Consider the following 19,462-nt stretch of genomic DNA (forward strand, 5'->3'; position numbering starts at 1 on the left):
ACTGTTGCCATAATAAAACCTTTATTAACTGTCCAGGCAAAAGATGTTTTAGCACAGTCATTCACAGTAGAAAAAAATATTCTCCACGGAAAATACTACATAAATTGTATGCAAGGGGAAACTGCGTATGACTGAGAGGTGAGTCAATACTTCACCTATCGTTATTGTCAACTTGCTTTCGCCATATAGTATGGAGCAGCCAGGACAGAGACAAGGTCACGGTGCTCCTTACATTCCATTTCTTATGGTTGTCATCATTGCTACCCTTCAGTTTGGAGCATCCCATATTCATTCATTCATTCATTTTCTACCGCTTTTTCCCCTCATGAGGGTCGCGGGGAGTGCTGGAGCCTATCCCAGCTGTCTTCGGGCGACAACCTGGACTGGTGGCCTGCCAATCACAGGGCACATATAGACAAACAACCATTCACACTCACATTCATACCTATGGACAATTTGGAGTCGCCAATTAACCTAGCATGTTTTTGGAATGTGGGAGGAAACCGGAGTACACGGAGAAAACCCACGCATGCACGGGGAGAACATGCAAACTCCACACAGAGATGGCCGAGAGTGGAATTGAACTTGGGTCCTTTTGGTGTGAGGCCTGCGTGCCAGTTATTATAATTTTTCATTAATTCATGCATTTTCTACCACTTTTCCTCACGATGGTCACGGCGGTGCTGGAGCCTATCCCAGCTGTCTTCGGGCGAGAGGTGGGGTACACCCTGGACTGGTCGCCAGCCAATCACAGGGCACATATAGACAAACAACCATTCACACTCACATTCATACCTAATAAAAACTACCTTAATAATATAATAAATATAAATAATAATTAAATAAATAAATAATAAATACCTTCATAAAAACTAAATAAAACTAAAATAAGCACGTGTAAACATATAAAGACATTTGGTTAAGAGCCAAAACAAAAGGTATAGGGTGTAAAATAACCAGGTTAAAAGGTTAAAAAAGGTTAAAAAAAATCATGCACATACAAGTATGTTTTTCCTTAAAACTTGAATGGAATTCCAAATCGTACGACTTTAGCGGGATTCATCGTGCATGAGAAATACCCCTGCATTAAAATCAGCAGTCCGCTGTTGTCAGCGTCTGTTGAGTTTGTTTAATATGACCTTTACCTTAAAGGAGGAAGGTCATCCCTCCATCTCCAGTGGTGATGGATAGAGACATGGCAGCGAGGCTGGGAGGGAAGCATATGGTTAGTTAACTTTAATGCGCAGGCAGATGTCTCACTGCGTATACTTGTAAAAAAAAAAAAAAAAAAAGCACTGGGCTGGAAATGTGTCACGTTCCACTTATACAAAGCAAACCATGTAGTCTTTATCATGCAGGTTGGCCGTGACCTGCATATATGGCTTAGTGTCAGCTCACGCTTCATTGTTTGGACAACATAGTCGGCGCATGTGTGACTCACGGGAAACAAAAGGGATGTTTATGAAGCCATAGCAACATCCCAAACATGAATGTAATCATGCGTCTTTTGACTTCATCCTTTTAAGCTGCTTATTTGCCCAATCCCTCTCTCCTGCTTTAAAAAAGGAGGTGAAATTAAGTGTGTGTTGAGCGTGCGAGACGCCTGCCAGTTCGGTTTTATCGGTCAGTCGATTGCGGCGGTGCATCCGGCGAGGGGAGCAGCTTCACCGGATGCGCCGACCGTAATGGCATGCCACTTACATAAGTGAAGAGAATCCATCTGACGGTGCTGCGTGAGGTGTGAGATTATAAACGAGGCTTATGGCACTCCGGTGACGCTCTCCGCCCCCTGAGCCAAGGCTCGATGCAGTGCACTTGTCACTCAAAAGGCGGCCCGGGGCCATTTTTGTCCCAAAAGATGGCCATGGTCCGCCGCAGGGGCTTAGACCGGGATAGAGGAGGTGTGGGAAGGACAGGCGAGAGTGATGAGAGCGGGATGCCGGGGGGGCTGAGTGTAGACCCCGGCGAGGAGGACGTGACTGAGTCATGCTGCCAGTAGTAGTTGATCGTTGGCCAAGCTTCTACCTGCGTAGCTCTGCAGGAAAAACACAACAAGAGATTTTAAAGCCTGTGTACAGATTTGATTGAAAGCTTTGGATGCATGCAATATTCATGTCGAATGGTTTGTGTTGTCTTTATGGACCTGTTGTCATGCCTAAATCCACATGTCCACGGCAATAACCCATTCTCAGTTATCATGAGAGGACTGGACATGATACAAAGTAGCCACATAAACATACAGTGAAATACAAGAAAAATGTTGTCGTCCTACTATATAATAATGTTGTATTATTGGGGAAAAATAATTTGACCTGATAATAGTAATGGTAATGGTTTAATTTCATTTGAACATGCATCAGATTACAATTGAATGCATCACATAATCAGTTCACAGTTCCACATGTCCAAAAGAAGTAGGAAGAAGCAAAGCTTATTAAATCCTACCCCTCCATCTGGTACTTTTACAATCAGTAACTGTTACATTTGTTCACTTCCTGCTTTCATAATATAATTTAATTTTTTTTTTACTTTATTTAATATTTTTTTATTTTTAAGTTTTAAATAAATATATATTTTATTAATTTTTAATTTTTTTTTTTTTTTTTGGGTCACGTACCGAAGTCAACATGTGGATCATACATGTTTCTGCCTTGTACCATAACCAAGTATGTGTACAAAAATAGACACTTTTTTGTTGAAAACCAAATCCTACGAAAACCGGGGTATACAAAAACCAAGGTGAGAGATTAGACTGAGCTTCACAATCCTTTCCCATCTCTCTTAAATATGCCTGACACCGTTGTTGAAGTCATTTTGAAGTATACAATCACAAATGAATTATAACATAAGGTGATTTATCAACACGTGTGTATAAAGTAAACAATCGATTGGTTCGAGACTCGACTGTGCAGTTCCAAGAAGTAGTATTAAATTTAATAAATATTAAATGGGACCCATTATGCTCACTTTTCAGCCTTTTGTATTGAGTTGTGGACTCCTATAGAGCAGCGAGACACAATAAACCGCACAAAAAAATGTTTTAGATCTTCCAGAATATGCACCTATTCAGCTGTATTTCCTTGGATTTCCAAAATGGTCTGCTTTAATTTATTCCACCCACGGCCCGCCTCCGGGCACACCCACTCCGCTGTGATTGATCACACTCCCAAATGTTCCCGAACATTTCTGGACTATTGGGAAACCCCAATCTTTGAAGAGCTACTTAAAAGTGGCGAGGAGCTACCCATCCTCCTTGCTAAGACCGTGAAAAAGCTGTGTAGCGGGTTGCGGGTTAAAGTCAGTATTCAATGACCGACAATGTAATTTGCATGTGGCAAAAGGCCAAAGCACATAGAAGGATTTGCATTTTTTAAAATGACCGTGTTCATTTGGACACCTCTGACAGTGGCTTTGTGTGTATTACACAAAGTAGAGGCCACTTTCTTTGTGTGCTCATGCAAATTGGACAGCATTCCTCCCTCTGGCCTCACTCTTTTCTTTTTTTTTTTTATTCCAATAACCCAAGTGTGCTGCAAGCTGCTGCAGACCTGATGACATACCGTATTCCCTTTTTGAAGTGGACGCTTAATTAAGTGACAGGCAAATGACTGAGATAATGAACACCCAGTGGAAGCTGCACACGCCGTGGGGGAGATTTCCCCTGACTGATGTCTTGTAATAGACACCGGGCGTTTGCTCACTTTTTACACCATAAGAACAAATATATTACATACATTGGTGAATTTTAAAAAATGCACTAGGATGAGCGAATTCAAGAAGCAATACAAGCAATTGATGTTGAATAAATCCAGGTTTTACGCCCCATATCCTCACTGTATGCTGGAGCCTATCCCTGTTGACGTCAGGCGAGAGGTGGGGTACACCCTGGACTGGTAGTCAGCCAATCGCAGACCACATATAGACAAACAACCATTCAAATCACCATTCTAATCACTTGGAAACCATGCAAATACAACCGCACAGGTATATTTGCTCAGTTATATAGAAAGTAAAGCTGCAGTTATTATTGTTGTTACAATTATATTGCATGAAAAGTCATGCGGTAGAAAATATAACATAGCTTTGCCTTCAAGCAGGCGACAACATTCAATCTGATTTTCTTCCTCACAACATTATTCTTGTTATTCTTATTATTCTTGTTTGAAGAGGTTACTTCTGAGCCTCGGGCTTTTTAAGCAGAGTGAGATGTCTTTGTTATGGATGCCTGTCTTAAAACGGTAGAAAGGGGGTTCCCTTGGGTGACGTTGCTATTGTGGCCCACACCTCTCTTCTGGTTTCCATGGAAATTGGAAATCGGCATTATAATATATGCATCTGGCTGCACGGTGGTCGAGTGGCAAATCTCACAGCTCGGAGACCCGAGTTCAATCCCACCCTCGGCCATCTCTGTGTGGAGTTTGCATGTTCTCCACGTGCATGCGTGGGTTTTCTCCTGGTACTCCGGTTTCCTCCCACATTCCAAAAACATGCTAGGTTAATTGGCGACTCCAAATTGTCCATAGGTATGAATGTGAGTGTGAATGGTTGTTTGTCTATATGTGCCCTGTGATTGGCTGGCCACCAGTCCAGTGTGTACCCCGCCTCTGGGATAGCTGGGATAGGCTCCAGCCCTCCCCGCGGCCCTCGTGAGGAAAAGCGGTAGAAAATGAATGAATTAATGAAAAATTATAATAACTGCCGCGCAGGCCTCACAGCAAAAAGACCCAAGTTCGATTCCACACTCGGCCATCTCTATGTGTGGTTTTTGCATGTTCTCCCTGTTCTCCCCTTGTCCATAGGTATGAATGTGAGTGTGAATGGTTGTTTGTCTATATTTGCCCTGTGATTGGCCCACCCATTGCCCAAAGACAGCTGGGATAGGCTCCAGCAACCCCCGCGACCCTTGTGAGGATAAGCGGTAGAAAATTAATGAATCTACGCATCCGTCAACTGATTGTTAATTATGCTGCTGATTGTCTGGAATTGATTGCGATTGAAGCACAATTGAGTGTAATGCTTGTCTGCGGCCAGCGGAGGCGCTGTTTATTCAGTGTCAGTTTGCAGTCTAAAGAAAACACAATATGACGTAATTTACTGAATGTGATGTTGAACTCCAATATGCTCCATTGCATCGAACACCGCATTTAATTAACTAATTGTTAATTTTCCCCATTAGTGGAACCATGAGACGGCGTACGATTTCAGTAGACGCCGTCTGCTATCCAGCGTCCAGCTTGCATAATATCTCATTTTCAACAACAGAGACATTATTTTGATGTCAGTTGTGGAATCATACATGAATAATTAAAAACATCTGGCTTAGTTAAGGAGGCGAGGAAATAAGATGTTATTTTAGTCAGAGATGTGTGGAGCCAAACTCTCTTATGTAACGATCCCCCCATTGTTAAACAGTGTGTGTCGGTTTCCAGGCCCGGCCCTCTGGGACAAACGTTCCAAACGAGTCCTTTCTGACGGGCACAGCACAACAGTCCATCCTTTGGGTTGCTGTCAGTGAAAGATGAGGCCTGGTACAATAACAGTGTTATCTGCAAGGAGGGTGGGTGGGGGGTGGGGGCTGGGGGTAGGGGGGGTGCACTTGTGTGACGTGACAGCCTCACTAACGGTTCCTGACAGGACAGCACAAACAGAAACGACACACACACTACTCGCACACAACAGATTGCAGGAGTGCTATTTGTGTTTTAAGAGGAACAGCGTGCATGTGTCACTCTCTTGCAGACACTTTTTGACAACTAAGGACTGTCGGCTACTCTTTACTGCGGCGCCACGTTGCACAGCCATGTGTGCGTGGATCTATTTACGGCACGTGTCACGCTCAAGACCCACGGGCCGAATATCATTTTATGTGACCTGCGGAACCCTTTGAAAAATAACATTAAGTTCACTCATATCACGGACCTGGAAGTCATTTTGTCAGTTTCAACTATTCCTGTTATGTTATTAAAATGAAGTGGCCACATTATTATATATAGTAATGGTAATGGTTTCATTTCATTTCAACATGCATCAGATTACAATTGAATGCATCACATGAATGCATCATTAGAATTTGATTATCTATCAAAAATGTCAATAGTGACACAGCAGGATTTGATGACATGTTTAACCATGATGCTCTTGTTGACAGAAAATAGTACCTGAAAAGGAGTTCTTAGCTTCACATGAATCTTTCACAAATTCTCCTCTGGGGCTGTTCCGGAATTGTGCTATGAGACGAGGAAGTTTTCAGCAATTTGAAGCGGACTTTGTTGAAGGATTGGATGAAAGCATATGTGCGACATGGAGTTGAAACAGCTTTGTTTCCCCGTGAACTCCCACGTGTGTGAGCTGAATCGGAACAAAGAGGGAAATTCTGGGCCAGCGTTGTGATGAAGTTGCCAGATTGGGCCTCGATCTGTTTGTTGGCTTGACCAGCTGTGATGAAGGCCTCTGCGGAGAGCCAGACGGAGCTCCTCCCGCCCCTTTTTCTGCATGTAAAGCTGTGTCAAATGGCGTTAAAGCTCATGGATGCGAGGGGCCATGTTGTTTAGAGCGAACAACGACCTCCGAAACTTGGAGTTCCAGCTCAAAATAATAGGATTGCTGTCACAATAATGGCCTGTTTTGGTTTATATAGCAAGATGAGGAGGAAGAAAGAGGATTTGAAGGTTGAGAAAGCTTACAGAACTATTCCCAGAACTCATCATTATTCTATCTGCTGTGTTTTCATCAGCACATACAGTACAGCTACAGTAGCAAGATCTTCTCTTAAGTCTTGATGGCATCACGGAGGAGTCATGCTGAGCCATGTTTGGTCTGAGAGGGGAAGAGAAGAAGAATAGAGATTAAGAAATGGCATCCCAAAAAAAAAAAAAAAGACAGAAAAAAGCGAGTGTCTATGAAGTGGAGCGCTTCAAAGTCAGCTGTCTCGCTCCTGTCAGGAGACGCAGAAACAGGGCGAGCCGACGCAGAAGATCTCCTCCTGTTTTCCAAACTCCTCATCACCATATTTCTGAAGAAGACGCTGTGTCTTCAGTCAGAAGACGCTGACGCCGACGCTTCGCAAAACTTTGCGCCAACTTGCTTTGTTTTCTCAAAAAGAGTTCTAAGTTTTATGCACTTCATGTGTTGCTTTCAGGATGTTGTGGCGTACATCATTGGCGGAAAGTTTGGCAGGCGGGCTTGTTGAGACCGCGAAGACAATTTATCACAGTAGTAGACCTGACTAATGTACGTTATATACTGTAATTGCTCCAATCAATTGCAGCCTCCAAGAGTCACCAGGGTCCCTCCTGATGGAGTTAATTACATCCCCAAGAAGGCAGCAGCTGCTTATTTAGTATGAGTGGTCAGCATCCAGCAGCTTCGTGGTGTGTATACGTCATACTGTTGTTTCCAAGGAACCCGTTAGTAGTATCGATGCTTACCACGAGTACTGCATTGGTTTTCTTCCTGTTGTTTTGTGCAATATACTTCAAAGATATCACCATAACCCTCTAAATCAGGGGTCTCAAACTCAATTTACCTGGGGGCCACTGGAGCTAGGGTCTGGGCGAGGCCAGGCCGCATCAGGTTTTCCAAAAAAAAAAAAAAATGCATTTATTAAAAACAGAAAAATGAATAAACTTTGCTTTGGTTTCGATTTTCTACAAGAAAAGCTCTGATAAAACATTCCACTGTTCTCAAATATCTTCATTTTTATTTTTCTACACAAAATAAGATCAAGAATAAAGAAAATCAATCAATCAGTAATAAATAAATATAATAATAATAAAACGGCAAATAATTAAAAATTAAAAAAACACATATAGTTGGTGGGTAGACAAATTATTTTTTTCAGATTAAAATGAACAAAGCATTATTAGAGCCCTGTAGACATGACAAAACACGACTATAGTCACATTTATACTCTTTTTATTTACAACATATTGCGCAACTGCAGGGTCTTGAGACACATGCTAACTCGTAAACTAGAGAGCTAGCGACCTAAACGGAAGCCTTCAAGTTATTTGCTTTAAACTTAAAAAGCCAAAAACTTACCACTTCCACACGGATAGGGAGGGTAACTATTAACAGTTATTTAACCTTTAACATGAACATTAATCAAACAACCATTCACACTCACATTCATACCTATGGACAATTTGGAGTCGCCAATTAACCTAGCATGTTTTTGGAATGTGGGAGGAAACCGGAGTACCCAGATAAAACCCACGCATGCACGGGGAGAACATGCAAACACCACACAGAGATGGCTGAGTGTGGGATTGAACTCTCACTCCTAGCTGTGAGGTCTGCACACTAACCACTCGACCACCGTGCAGCCCAAATGTAGTATTATCATCTGCAAATAATACTAACTTTGGCTCTTGGGCAACTTTACAGATGTCATTTATACATAGGTTGAACAGTTTTGGTCCCAGTAGTGACCCCTGGGGTATGCCACAAGATATATTTAAGCTTGTAGGTATATTCTTCTATCACATATTGTTTGCTGCTTTATAAGTCACTTTTAACCCAGTTCTGATACCATACTACAACATAGTTGTGCTAACCACTCGTCCACCGTGCAGCCCTACCCTGAATCATAAATAATGATTCAGTCATTCATTTTCTTCCGCTTGCGGGTTGCGGGGGTGCTGGAGCCTATCCCAGCTGTCTTCAGGCGAGAGACGGGGTACACACTGGACTGGTCGCCAGCCAATCACAGGGCACATATAGACAAACAACCATTCACACTCACATTCATACCTATGGACAATTTGGAGTTGGCAATTAACCTGGCATGTTTTTGGAATGTGGGAGGAAACCGGAATACCCGGAGAAAAAAATAATTAACTTGTTGTTTATAATGTTTTTTTTTCACATTTTGGACATGTGTCAGACTACCACTTCTCTACCACCTCTACGTCACTCAGAATGATAAAATGAAACGGTACAATGACAAGGACAGGTGGCCTCAAGTTATGTCATGTGACTACCGGGTTGTTATCCTGTTGGCTTCATCCAATCAGATGAACCGAGTGGACATGCCTTTTACAAGATTAGTGTAGCTCTAACAGATATTTCACTTGACCTACATGTATTTTATATCCACCTTCTATCAGATTGTTATTGTAAAATCATTTTAAGAACTCCATTGGTTTTTTAATAAAGCAAGCCATGCACAACGGAACTCACTCAGTAAGTGTGATCGTTTTGATCGGACAACATCACTCGGATTGAGTTTTCTTTTTAGTCGGTGAACTCTTGTCATGTTGTATTGACCGCCATTTGTGTCTGTCTTCTGCTGCTGCAGGCAAAGTATTGAACACGGATCTGCGCCACTACCTCAGTCTGCAGTTTCAGAAGGGCTCGCTGGACCACAAGCTCCAGCAGATCATACGGGACAACCTCTACCTGCGCACCATCCCGTGTAAGTCCACCATGAAGCACCTTAATGCACCACAGTGGTCCTCTATTATCACTGAAATCACTATCATTTCCGTAAACATATCCACTTTCGGATCGGATTCGGGATCTAACACATATGAACAGATATCTTAAAAGCGGACATTTTAAAAAGATAAATCATTGTTTCATTCACTCATCCATTTTCTACCACTTTTCCTCACGAGGGTTGCGGGGGGTGCTGGAGCCTATCCCAGCTGTCTTCGGGCGAGAGGCTGGGTAAACCCTGGACTGGTGGCCAGCCAATCACAGGGCACATATAGACAAACAACCATTCACACTCACATTCATACCTATGGACAATTTGGAGTCGCCAATTAACCTAGCATGTTTTTGGAATGTAGGAGGAAACCGGAGTACCCGGAGAAAACCCACGCATGCACGGGGAGAACATGCAAACTCCACACAGAGATGCCCGAGGGTGGAATTGAACCCTGGTCTCCTCGCTGTGAGGCCTGCGCGCTAATCACTCGACCCTAAATCATTGTTTATCAACTCCTATAAAGTTAGCCGCCCAAACCGCAAGTCATTTTATGCACTCGGCAGTGTGACCAACCACAACAGAGTGGGTGTGCAGACATAGAAATACAGCTGAATAGGTGCAGATTCTGGAAGAACTAGACAGTTTATTGTGTGCAGATGCTCCATAGGAGACCATAACTCAATACAAATAGCAGAAAAATGAGTATAATGAATCCCCCCTTAGGCGGTCGTGTGATTAGCGCGCAGACCTCACAGCGAGGAGACCCGGGTTCAATTCCATCCTCGGTCATCTTTGTGGGGAGTTTGCATGTTCTCCCCGTGTATGCGTGGGTTTTTTGCGGGTACTCCGGTTTCCTCCCAAATTCTATATGTGCCCTGTGATTGGCTGGTGACCAGTCCAGGGTCTACCCCGCCTCTCGCCTGAAGACAGCTGGGATAGGCTCCAGCATCACCCCGACCCTTGTGAGGATAAGCGGTAGAAAATGAATGAATGAATGAATCCGTAAGGCATACAGTCCACCATTCTAACCAATGAATGTCAGTTCTGGTGTTTTCCTCACCGCTGATGAAACATCTAACCTACAAAAAGCTACAGTTAGTTTTTTTTATTTATAGATCTTCAGTTACTGTAATTGAATTCCATTTTCTGGTCACCCTCTCCTACACAGTGTGTGTCCATGAAAGAACACAATTGGTCAAACATATTTGCTGATCCAGGAGATGAATGACTCTTGATAAGTCTCATGTACTTGGACTTCTGTGCAGCAGCTCTATAAATCTTCTGCTGTACTTTGTGAGGAACAGCATGACATATATTTCTATTCAGGCTGCTGTAAATGGTTTGTCACTTTGTATAATGTCCCTGGCATTATGTAGCTACACACACACACACACACGCAACATTCAAACACTCTCTCATGCTGTCTCTAACAACACTCTCACACACTCTTTTGTCACCATGGTAACCCCAGCAAGGACATCTTGGTAACCTCCAAGCAACTTATTTACTTACAAGCATATCATCACAGCCATCAAGTTGGATCCTTCGCTTCCTTTTTCTTCTCCCTGATTGTCAGCTCAGCAGGGACGTCGGCATCTACTGTGATTGTATGTTGAATCTTTGTGGGGGGTGTGTGTGTGGGGGGGGGGGGGGGGGGGCTATGGCAAACAAAAACACTTTATTTGAATATTTAGATTTGCCTCTTGTGTCCATGTTTTGTAATATATGACAACATAAAAGGTAGGATCTATAATGTTCATTTCCGTCCCTTTGTATTGAGTTATGGACTCCTACAGAGCGTCTGCACACTATAACCTGCATAGAAAGCGTTCTAGATCTTCCAGAATCTGCGCCCATTCCCTTGGATTTCCAAAACGGTCTGTTTTATTCATTCATTCATTTTCTACCGCTTTTTTCCTCACGAGGGTGCTGGAGCCTATCCCAGCTGTCTTCTGGACTGGTGGCCTGCCAATCACAGGGCACATATAGACAAACAACCATTCACACTCACATTCATACCTATGGACAATTTGGAGTCGCCGATTAACCTAGCATGTTTTTGGAATGTGGGAGGAAACCGGAGTACCCGGAGAAAACCCACGCATGCACGGGGAGAACATGCAAACTCCACACAGAGATGGCCGAGGGTGGAATTGAACCCTGGTCTCCTAGCTGTGAGGTCTGCGCGCTAACCACTAGACCGTCGTGCCACCCACGGTCTGTTTTAATTCAGTTTAATTTATTCTACCCATGGCTCGCATTCTGGTACGCCCACTGGCTGTGGCTGTAGGCAACCTCCTGATATGTTTTTTTTTTATTAACACCACAAAATGACAGTAGCTGCATTTGAAGTATGATGAGTGGTCAGGATCCAGCAGCTTTATTCACCCAGTAGCTCTCCCTCTGCATGAGCTTTAAAATGTCGGTTGTGTTTGGTGCGTACACTCGTTAAAATAAGTTCTTGTATTGCAGCTCATTAAATTGTGTGTGGGCAAATTAACAAGCTTGCTATCAAGTGGACCTTTCGTGACCTGTGAAATATTTGAAAGCTATGATATTATATATAATGAACACCCACACGGTAAACAAATTCAAGTTGAATTTTTTAAATCTCAAAACGGTTCAAAAGAAAGTGTTGGTGGCCGGAAAAAGACTGATAAGGTTTATGTTCAGTTTACTCCACTCATCCTTTACACACACACACACACACACACACACATGTCCTCCTTAAGTGTCAACGAGAACACTCTTCCGATTCTCCTTTCCATGTTCCATGGTGGCAATTGTTGAGGTTTTATGGCCCGTAGGCGCCATTCATCACCAGGGGGCAGAACTGCATGAGTCAGATCCTAATTCCCTGCTTGAATTACTGTCTTAATGAACAGGAGAGCAGGGATCGACTTCCATCATTCACTCGCTCACTCTCATGTTCTCATCCCTCACCTTCCTCTCTGTGTTTCAATTACCTTTTGGCTGCCTTGTTTTATTGTCATCGTTTCTTTGGCCAGACATTTATTGCTCGTTTTGCCTCAGCTGGTAGAAAAAAGTAGATTGACTTGAAGGGAAATGGTGCGTGGGTTTGAAAGTCTACTATTCAATGATACTTGTCTGAAGTGTTTTGCATGTAAAGGTCACTACTTCACCTCATTTATACAAACACTTAAACATGTATCATCAACAACGTGCTGTACTAAAGAAATAGATGCTACTACTTCTCCTCCCACTACAATAACAATAATGATAAAGGTCCAAAAACACAGAAAATAATGGTAATGGTAATGGTTTAATTTCATTTGAACATGCATCAGATTACAATTGAATGCATCCCATAATCAGTTCACAGTTCCACATGTCCAAAAGGAGTAGGAAGAAGCAAAGCTTATTAAATCCTACCCCTCCATCTGGTACTTTTACAATCAGTAACTGTTACATTTGTTCACTTCCTGCTTTCTTAATATAGTTTGAATTTTTTTTTTGTTTTGTTTTTTATTTTGGGGGTGGTTTTTTGTCCTGTACCGAAGTACGAGGTGATATGACGATACAATGACATAATGGTTACCATAGTAACTGTCAATATAGTGATATATATAGCACATCATGACTGGTTCAAGACTCTTCATCCTTGTATTTAGCAAACATCAACTGCTTGTATTGTTTCTTGAATTGGCTCATCGTTGTGCATTGTTTGACTTCCTTACTCAATCCATTCCATAGTTTGATTCCACATACCGAAAAGTAAAATAATTGATGTGCTCATTTTCAAGTCATAGTTTGACCGTAGAGGTTTTTTGTCATGTTTTTGTCCTTTTTTCAGGTGTGTTTTCCGTATGGCCATCGTGTGTCTTTCGAATTTGGGCAAAATTACATTTTTTTCATACGTCACACTTGTAGACTCCTATATCGTGCGCCACACGTGTGTCCCACATGCATACGTTCACATATTTTGTAGGTCCACCATGCTTGCCGAGATGTTACTCCTTCATGGTCATCACAACTATTCATTCATTCATTCATTCATTTTCTACCGCTTATCCTCACAAGGGTCACGTGGGTGCTGGAGCCTATCCCAGCTGTCTTCGGGCGAGAGGTGGGGTACACCCTGGAATGGTCGCCAGCCAATCACAGGGCACATATAGACAAACAACCCATCACAACTATGTTTTTTCCACAAATAAAAAAAAGACACACAGTGATTGGGTAAGTAAAAAAAAAAAAAAAAAAAAAAAACTACATCCAGTTGTGACCATCCAGTTTAGGAGACTTCTGGGGTCCACACTTTGGGCACGTTCCATTTCATTTAAACATGATGTGCTCTGCAGAGGACAAAAGCGTGAGGTTTTTTTTTTGTTGTTGTTGTTTTTTTCCTCTACTAAGAGGACTGGGAGCTCAGTGGCACGCTCCCTTGACACCCTGCTGAGATCAGACATGAGCTGAACGAGCTTATCACGCATGCACAGTGTATGTGTGTGCATGTGTCTGTGTGTGTGTGTGCAAATGATGTCTGGGCCATTATGTCACATAACGTCAACCTCTAGCTCCTCCCCTATTTTTATATTTAGGATATCAGGTGACAAAGTAGGTTTGATGTGTCAGTGTCCATTTCCTCCACCTAAATAACCTTGACTTCATCCTTTTTTTTTGGTATGTTGCCATTTCAGCATTATTTGCTCCTGAGGAGTAGTGTCATTGTGTGAAGAACATATTTAATAGCTATCACTTTGATTTAAGTGCAGCGCATTGCCAAGTCAGGTTAATGTGGACCATGAATGACAACTTCATTTTAGCATCATTACTTTTGTTGCTTGGCATTTCCTGAAATGGGGACCTCTGCTCCAACACATGTTGTACACAGATCTATACAAGGCCATGCGTTGCATTACCTGAACAGACATGGCATCTGTAAAGCTGATGAGATGAAAATGGTGGAGTAACTAGCCATGTATACACGGACCCAAATATTTTCAATTCCATTCGGTTTATTTGCTCAAACGGAAAGAATGTAACCTTTGTATACACCTCATTCCGAAAGAAAAGTGTCAATCCGAATGAATATATAATGGGATTCACTGGGGTGGAATATTCCTTTCCCCAATCCGATTGAGGTATCTTGTACCTGCTCAATCGGAAAGTTGTCAGACTGCATTCTTCTTCCTCGTGTTTTTCTTCTTCTGTTGTTTATTGGCAGTTGGCAAGCAACTTTCGTGTGCATTAGCTCCATCTGTGGAACAGAATCTAAACCCTTCTATACGCCATTCACAAGTCCAGTTTTCTTAAAAAAGAAAATACATATCTATATAAAACATGTGCCGAGCTTAATTATAAAATATTAGCAAGATTGAACTTTATCTTTTCCTGTTCCCGGGTGCGTTCTTTCGGCGAATGCTGAGATATGACGTAACACGCAGCTCGAGACGTTCTTCGATGTAAAAAAATGGAGGCCAGCAATCGGCACTGGACTGCTGTGGAAAGTTTGTTTTTGATTCAAATTGAATTTCAAGACTGAACGAAGGAAAAACTGGCGCTGAGTTATTCCAACAAGTGAAAGAAAAAGAAGTCGATATCACGTGATGTTGGTGTCTATGGTTTAAAAAAAAATCTTAAACTATATTATGGAAAGCAGGAAGTGAACAAATGTAACAGTTACTGATTGTAAAAGTACCAGATGGAGGGGTAGGAATGATTTCAATTGTTATATGGATGGGAAATTAATCAAATTAATAAAAATTAAAAATTAAAAAAAATTAAAAAAAACAAAAAAAAAACTTAAACTACATTAGGAAAGCAGGAAGTGAACAAATGCAACAGTTACTGATTGTAAAAGTACCAGATGGAGGGGTAGGATTTAATAAGCTTTGCTTCTTCCTACTCCTTTTGGACATGTGGAACTGTGAACTGATTATGTGATGCATTCAATTGTCATCTGATGCATGTTCAAATGAAATAAAACCATTACCATTACCATTACTGCGCTTGCCCCATTGACTATTCTGTTTGATTATAGCGACGCATGTAGACAAGAGATTTGAATATTCCTTTCCATGTATACAATTGCTTTCGGAAAGGTCATTCGGAAAGATTCCATTCGGAATGAGAAAAACTCATGTAAACTCTTGTCTTGGCACCTTTTGCTTTTGTGCGATTTGTGTTTGTTACGTTGTGTATCTTTCTGCGACTTTCTGCAACGGCACGTTAGCCAACATTTGTTCACGGTGAACACAATCCAAGGCGAAATTGTTGAATGTTAACCGAAACATGTGCTAACCAAGACAGATGTTAACCAAGGTTATCTTGGCTTATCTTTGCAAAAGGAGCTCTTGTTTTGTACTGCATGTGACTATTAGATGCTTGAAGTTCACCTAATAAAGCGTCCGGCGAGTGTCCACTCAAGCCTCATCTACAGCGTCTGCACCTGCTCTGCTCTCACTCGAACGCAGCGTCCAACACGAGCGAGGCCTCATTATGTCCTTGGCCGCTAGAGAGCAATACGCAGAGCTTCCGTGTGTCGTCCCAGATAATGGCCCGGGGAGACACTTGGCAGGTACGCGGCTGTGGCTCAAGTAATTGGGCTGCAGGGGGACATTTTTTGAGCGCAACGCCGAGACTCAGACACGTCGGTAATGAGAAGCAGCCCGAGCCTGGCATTTCTCGCCCCAAACGAGATGCAGTGTCAAGCGCTTCTGCTAGAACACAAAAGTGTGTTACCAAGCAGCGCTACAGACCAGAAGCTTCTCTGATGTTTCTCTGGCTATCAAACGCTTCATTTAATCATCTGCTCGAGGCGCCGAGGAGATGTCACAGTCCAATTACGGCGCGGATACAAAAAGAGGGGAAACAAAAAAAAAAGGCAACATAAACAACATAGTTACTTAATAGGCCACCGGGCCGCCACAATCAAATCTGCTTGCCCGCTAATTGGTTCAGACGCTGAAAATGTCAATAAATCCTCGGAGGAAATCGCAGGTTTCTATGTGGTCCCAACAAACACATTCCCAGTTTAATTATCATTTAACAACACACATAAGTCATTGTACAGTCGTTGTCGTAATACACAGATATTACTGCAATAAATGATCTTTTCATGGGGGATTAATCAAGGAGGATTTATCCTTAACTTCCTGTGAGTAATATACAACTTTAATGAAGCAGGAAGCATATTGGTTTTGCTTATGCCACTGATTTTTATGTTATCCACTTTAATCACTTAGAACTAATATTAATGTGTCATTAAATAGAACAGTTATAAAAATAATAAGACTCAACTCACCTGGCGAGCTACAGGTTGGAGACCGTTAGTATATTGACAAGATATACTGAATAAAAAAATACATAGCGTTGGAGTGCCACAATAAAAACATTCATTCATTCATTTTCTACCGCTTATCCTCACAAGGGTCAAGGAGGGGTGCTGGAGCCTATCCCAGCTGTCTTCGGGCGAGAGGCGGGGTACACCCTGGACTGGTGGCCAGCCAATCACAGGGCACATATAGACAAACAACCATTCACACTCACATTCATACCTATGGACAATTTGGAGTCGGCAATTAACCTAGCATGTTTTTGGAATGTGGGAGGAAACCGGAATACCCGGAGAAAACCCACGCATGCAAGGGGAGAACATGCAAACTCCACACAGAGATGGGATTGAACTCGGGTCTATGAGCTGTGAGGCCTCCTTGCTAACCACTTGACCACTGTGCAACCTGAAATGTTGATAATAATAACAAAAAAAACACACAATAAGTGTTGCCTTGAAATATATATTTTTTAACCTTTTTACAAAATGAATAATCTCAGAAAAAATATAAAAAAAATATATAAAATATATTTGAAAAAAATTATATATATATATATATATATATATATATATATATATATATATATATATAATATAATAATAATAATATAATATATATATATATATAATAAAATTTAAACACATAAACAGACGTAAATACACTACATAGATACTTAAATGTATTCTCATAATCATCCATTCTCGAGTGGGTATGCTGGAGCCTATCCCAGCTGTCTTCAGGCGAGAGGCGGGGTACACCCTGGACTGGTGGCCAGCCAATCACAGGGCACATATAGACAAACAACCATTCACACTCACATTCATACCTATGGACAATTTGGAAACTCCACACAGAGATGGCCGAGGGTGGAATTGAACCTGGTTCTCCGAGCTGTGAGGTCTGCGCGCTAACCACTCGACACCCGTGCAGCCTCTACAATAAAAATATAAATATGTAAATCAGACTCCTAACATTTTTCAGTTGACATTTCCACACGATGTGCTGTTCACTGATTCTGTGTGATCCTCCATCAGGACAACGTTCTCCAGTGGCCTCTGCAGGCCCTTTCCGACTGCTCTGATTTTCTCATTTGGAATTCCAAATTGCCTTTCTGATGAATGTAAAATAACTTTTATCCAAACTGCCTATGAGTGGATGTGCCTCATTGCTTCCCTCGTCCTTGAGGCGACCCTGAACTGAATCCACTGAGTGACTGAATGAATTGTCCTCCATTATGGTTCATTTATGTGATCGGGATTTGCATTGGCGTTGGCAACGATGATCAGTTGGCTTTCATAGTAGATTTATATATGGACCTCTGTGCTCTCAAGTAAATCTTGCTACTTGGTAGTTTTTAAGCTCCCTGGTGTATTTATTCCAATGTATTCTTTTGGCGTCCACTAGTATAGACTGTGGTTAAAGGTCATGGTTAAGACGGTTTGTTTTGTTTTGTATGTGCAGGCACCACAAGGCTCCCTCGAGACGGGGAGGTACCTGGGGTGGACTACAACTTCATCAGCCTCGGAGACTTTAGAATCCTGGAGGAGAGCGGCCTGCTTTTGGAAAGTGGTACTTATGACGGTGAGTACTAGTGCCATGAGCAAATGTATTTGTGGTAATTGTTAGAAATAACAGTCAGGGGTGTCAGTGTGTATAAGCTTAAATACATTTATTCTCAGAATTATTGTATGTGCCAGCATTTCAACTAAGGACCAGCTAGGAATTACATGTTTTATCTTGCAGTATGACAGCCAATGCTACACACGCCACAAATATGGCTGACATGCTGGAGAGAAGACATATTTTGCCCTATGGTATAATACATACATACTTATAATGCCACTATATTGACAGTTACTATGGTACCGATTATGTCATTGTCTGATCATATCACATCGTATTTCGGTATGTGACAAAAATAAAATAAAATTTAAAAAAAACTATATTAGGAAAATAATTTAAAAAATATATATATTTTTATACAATAAAAATAACAAATTATTAAATAAAGTATATCAAAAAAATTTACTATATTAGGAAAGCAGGAAGAGAACAAATGTAACAGTTACTGATTGTAAAAGTAACAGATGGAGGGCTAGGATTTAATAAGCTTTGCTTCTTCCTACTCCTTTCGGACATGTGGAACTGTGAACTGATTATATGATGCATTCAATTGTAATCCGATGCTTGTTCAAATGAAATGCCGCTGTTTAGGTACGTGCACGCCCTCCGCCAACATCCATCTTGCAGGTGCTTCTTCGTCACACCCTTCATACCGCCACGTTGTGAGCATTTTGAGCAGCTGTGTCACTGCATGCTGACCTTATGTAAACCAGCCAACCTGCTGATCCCAGCAGCTGGCTGCACTGTCGCACATCAGGAGGCGATGATTCTCCAGTCATGCCTTATTCAGCGGATGAAGCCTCACCCGTACCCACCATCCCCCACGCTCGCCGTCCTCGCTTGTTTGCCTCCACAGTCGCCTCTTCGTCTTCAGCTGTATTTGATAAGATGACTCAGTCACATCTTACAGACCGGATATCATACAGGGAGGTGGTTTATGTTTGTGTGTTGATGAGCGCTGGTAATGAGGCATGAGGGGCAGAACGCTGTCCTTTTATTCTGGTTTTTTATTTTATTTTATGATAGTATTATCACCCCCAGTATGTATACTGCAATTAAAATAATAATAATAATATCAGTATTAAGTAAGAATATTATGACTAAAAATCAC

General features: G+C 41.9%; 1 protein-coding gene across 3 annotated transcripts in view; it reads left to right on the plus strand.

Annotated features, from left to right (window-relative positions):
* The window catches only part of magi3b (membrane associated guanylate kinase, WW and PDZ domain containing 3b), a 123,432-nt gene that overhangs the window by 71,612 nt on the left and 32,358 nt on the right, over positions 1-19,462 (plus strand). For all 3 annotated transcript variants that reach the window (XM_058054503.2, XM_078798644.1, XM_058054501.2), the window contains exons 2-3: positions 9,299-9,415; positions 18,190-18,309. In XM_058054503.2, coding sequence (XP_057910486.2) covers positions 9,299-9,415; positions 18,190-18,309 — 237 coding nt within the window. The remainder of the gene's footprint in view (positions 1-9,298; positions 9,416-18,189; positions 18,310-19,462) is intronic.

The sequence above is a fragment of the Doryrhamphus excisus genome, linkage group LG18 (assembly GCF_037039965.1).
Source record: "Doryrhamphus excisus strain RoL-2023G ecotype Guam linkage group LG18, RoL_Dexc_Guam_v1.1, whole genome shotgun sequence".
In the NCBI taxonomy this organism is placed as follows: Eukaryota; Metazoa; Chordata; class Actinopteri; order Syngnathiformes; family Syngnathidae; genus Doryrhamphus; species Doryrhamphus excisus.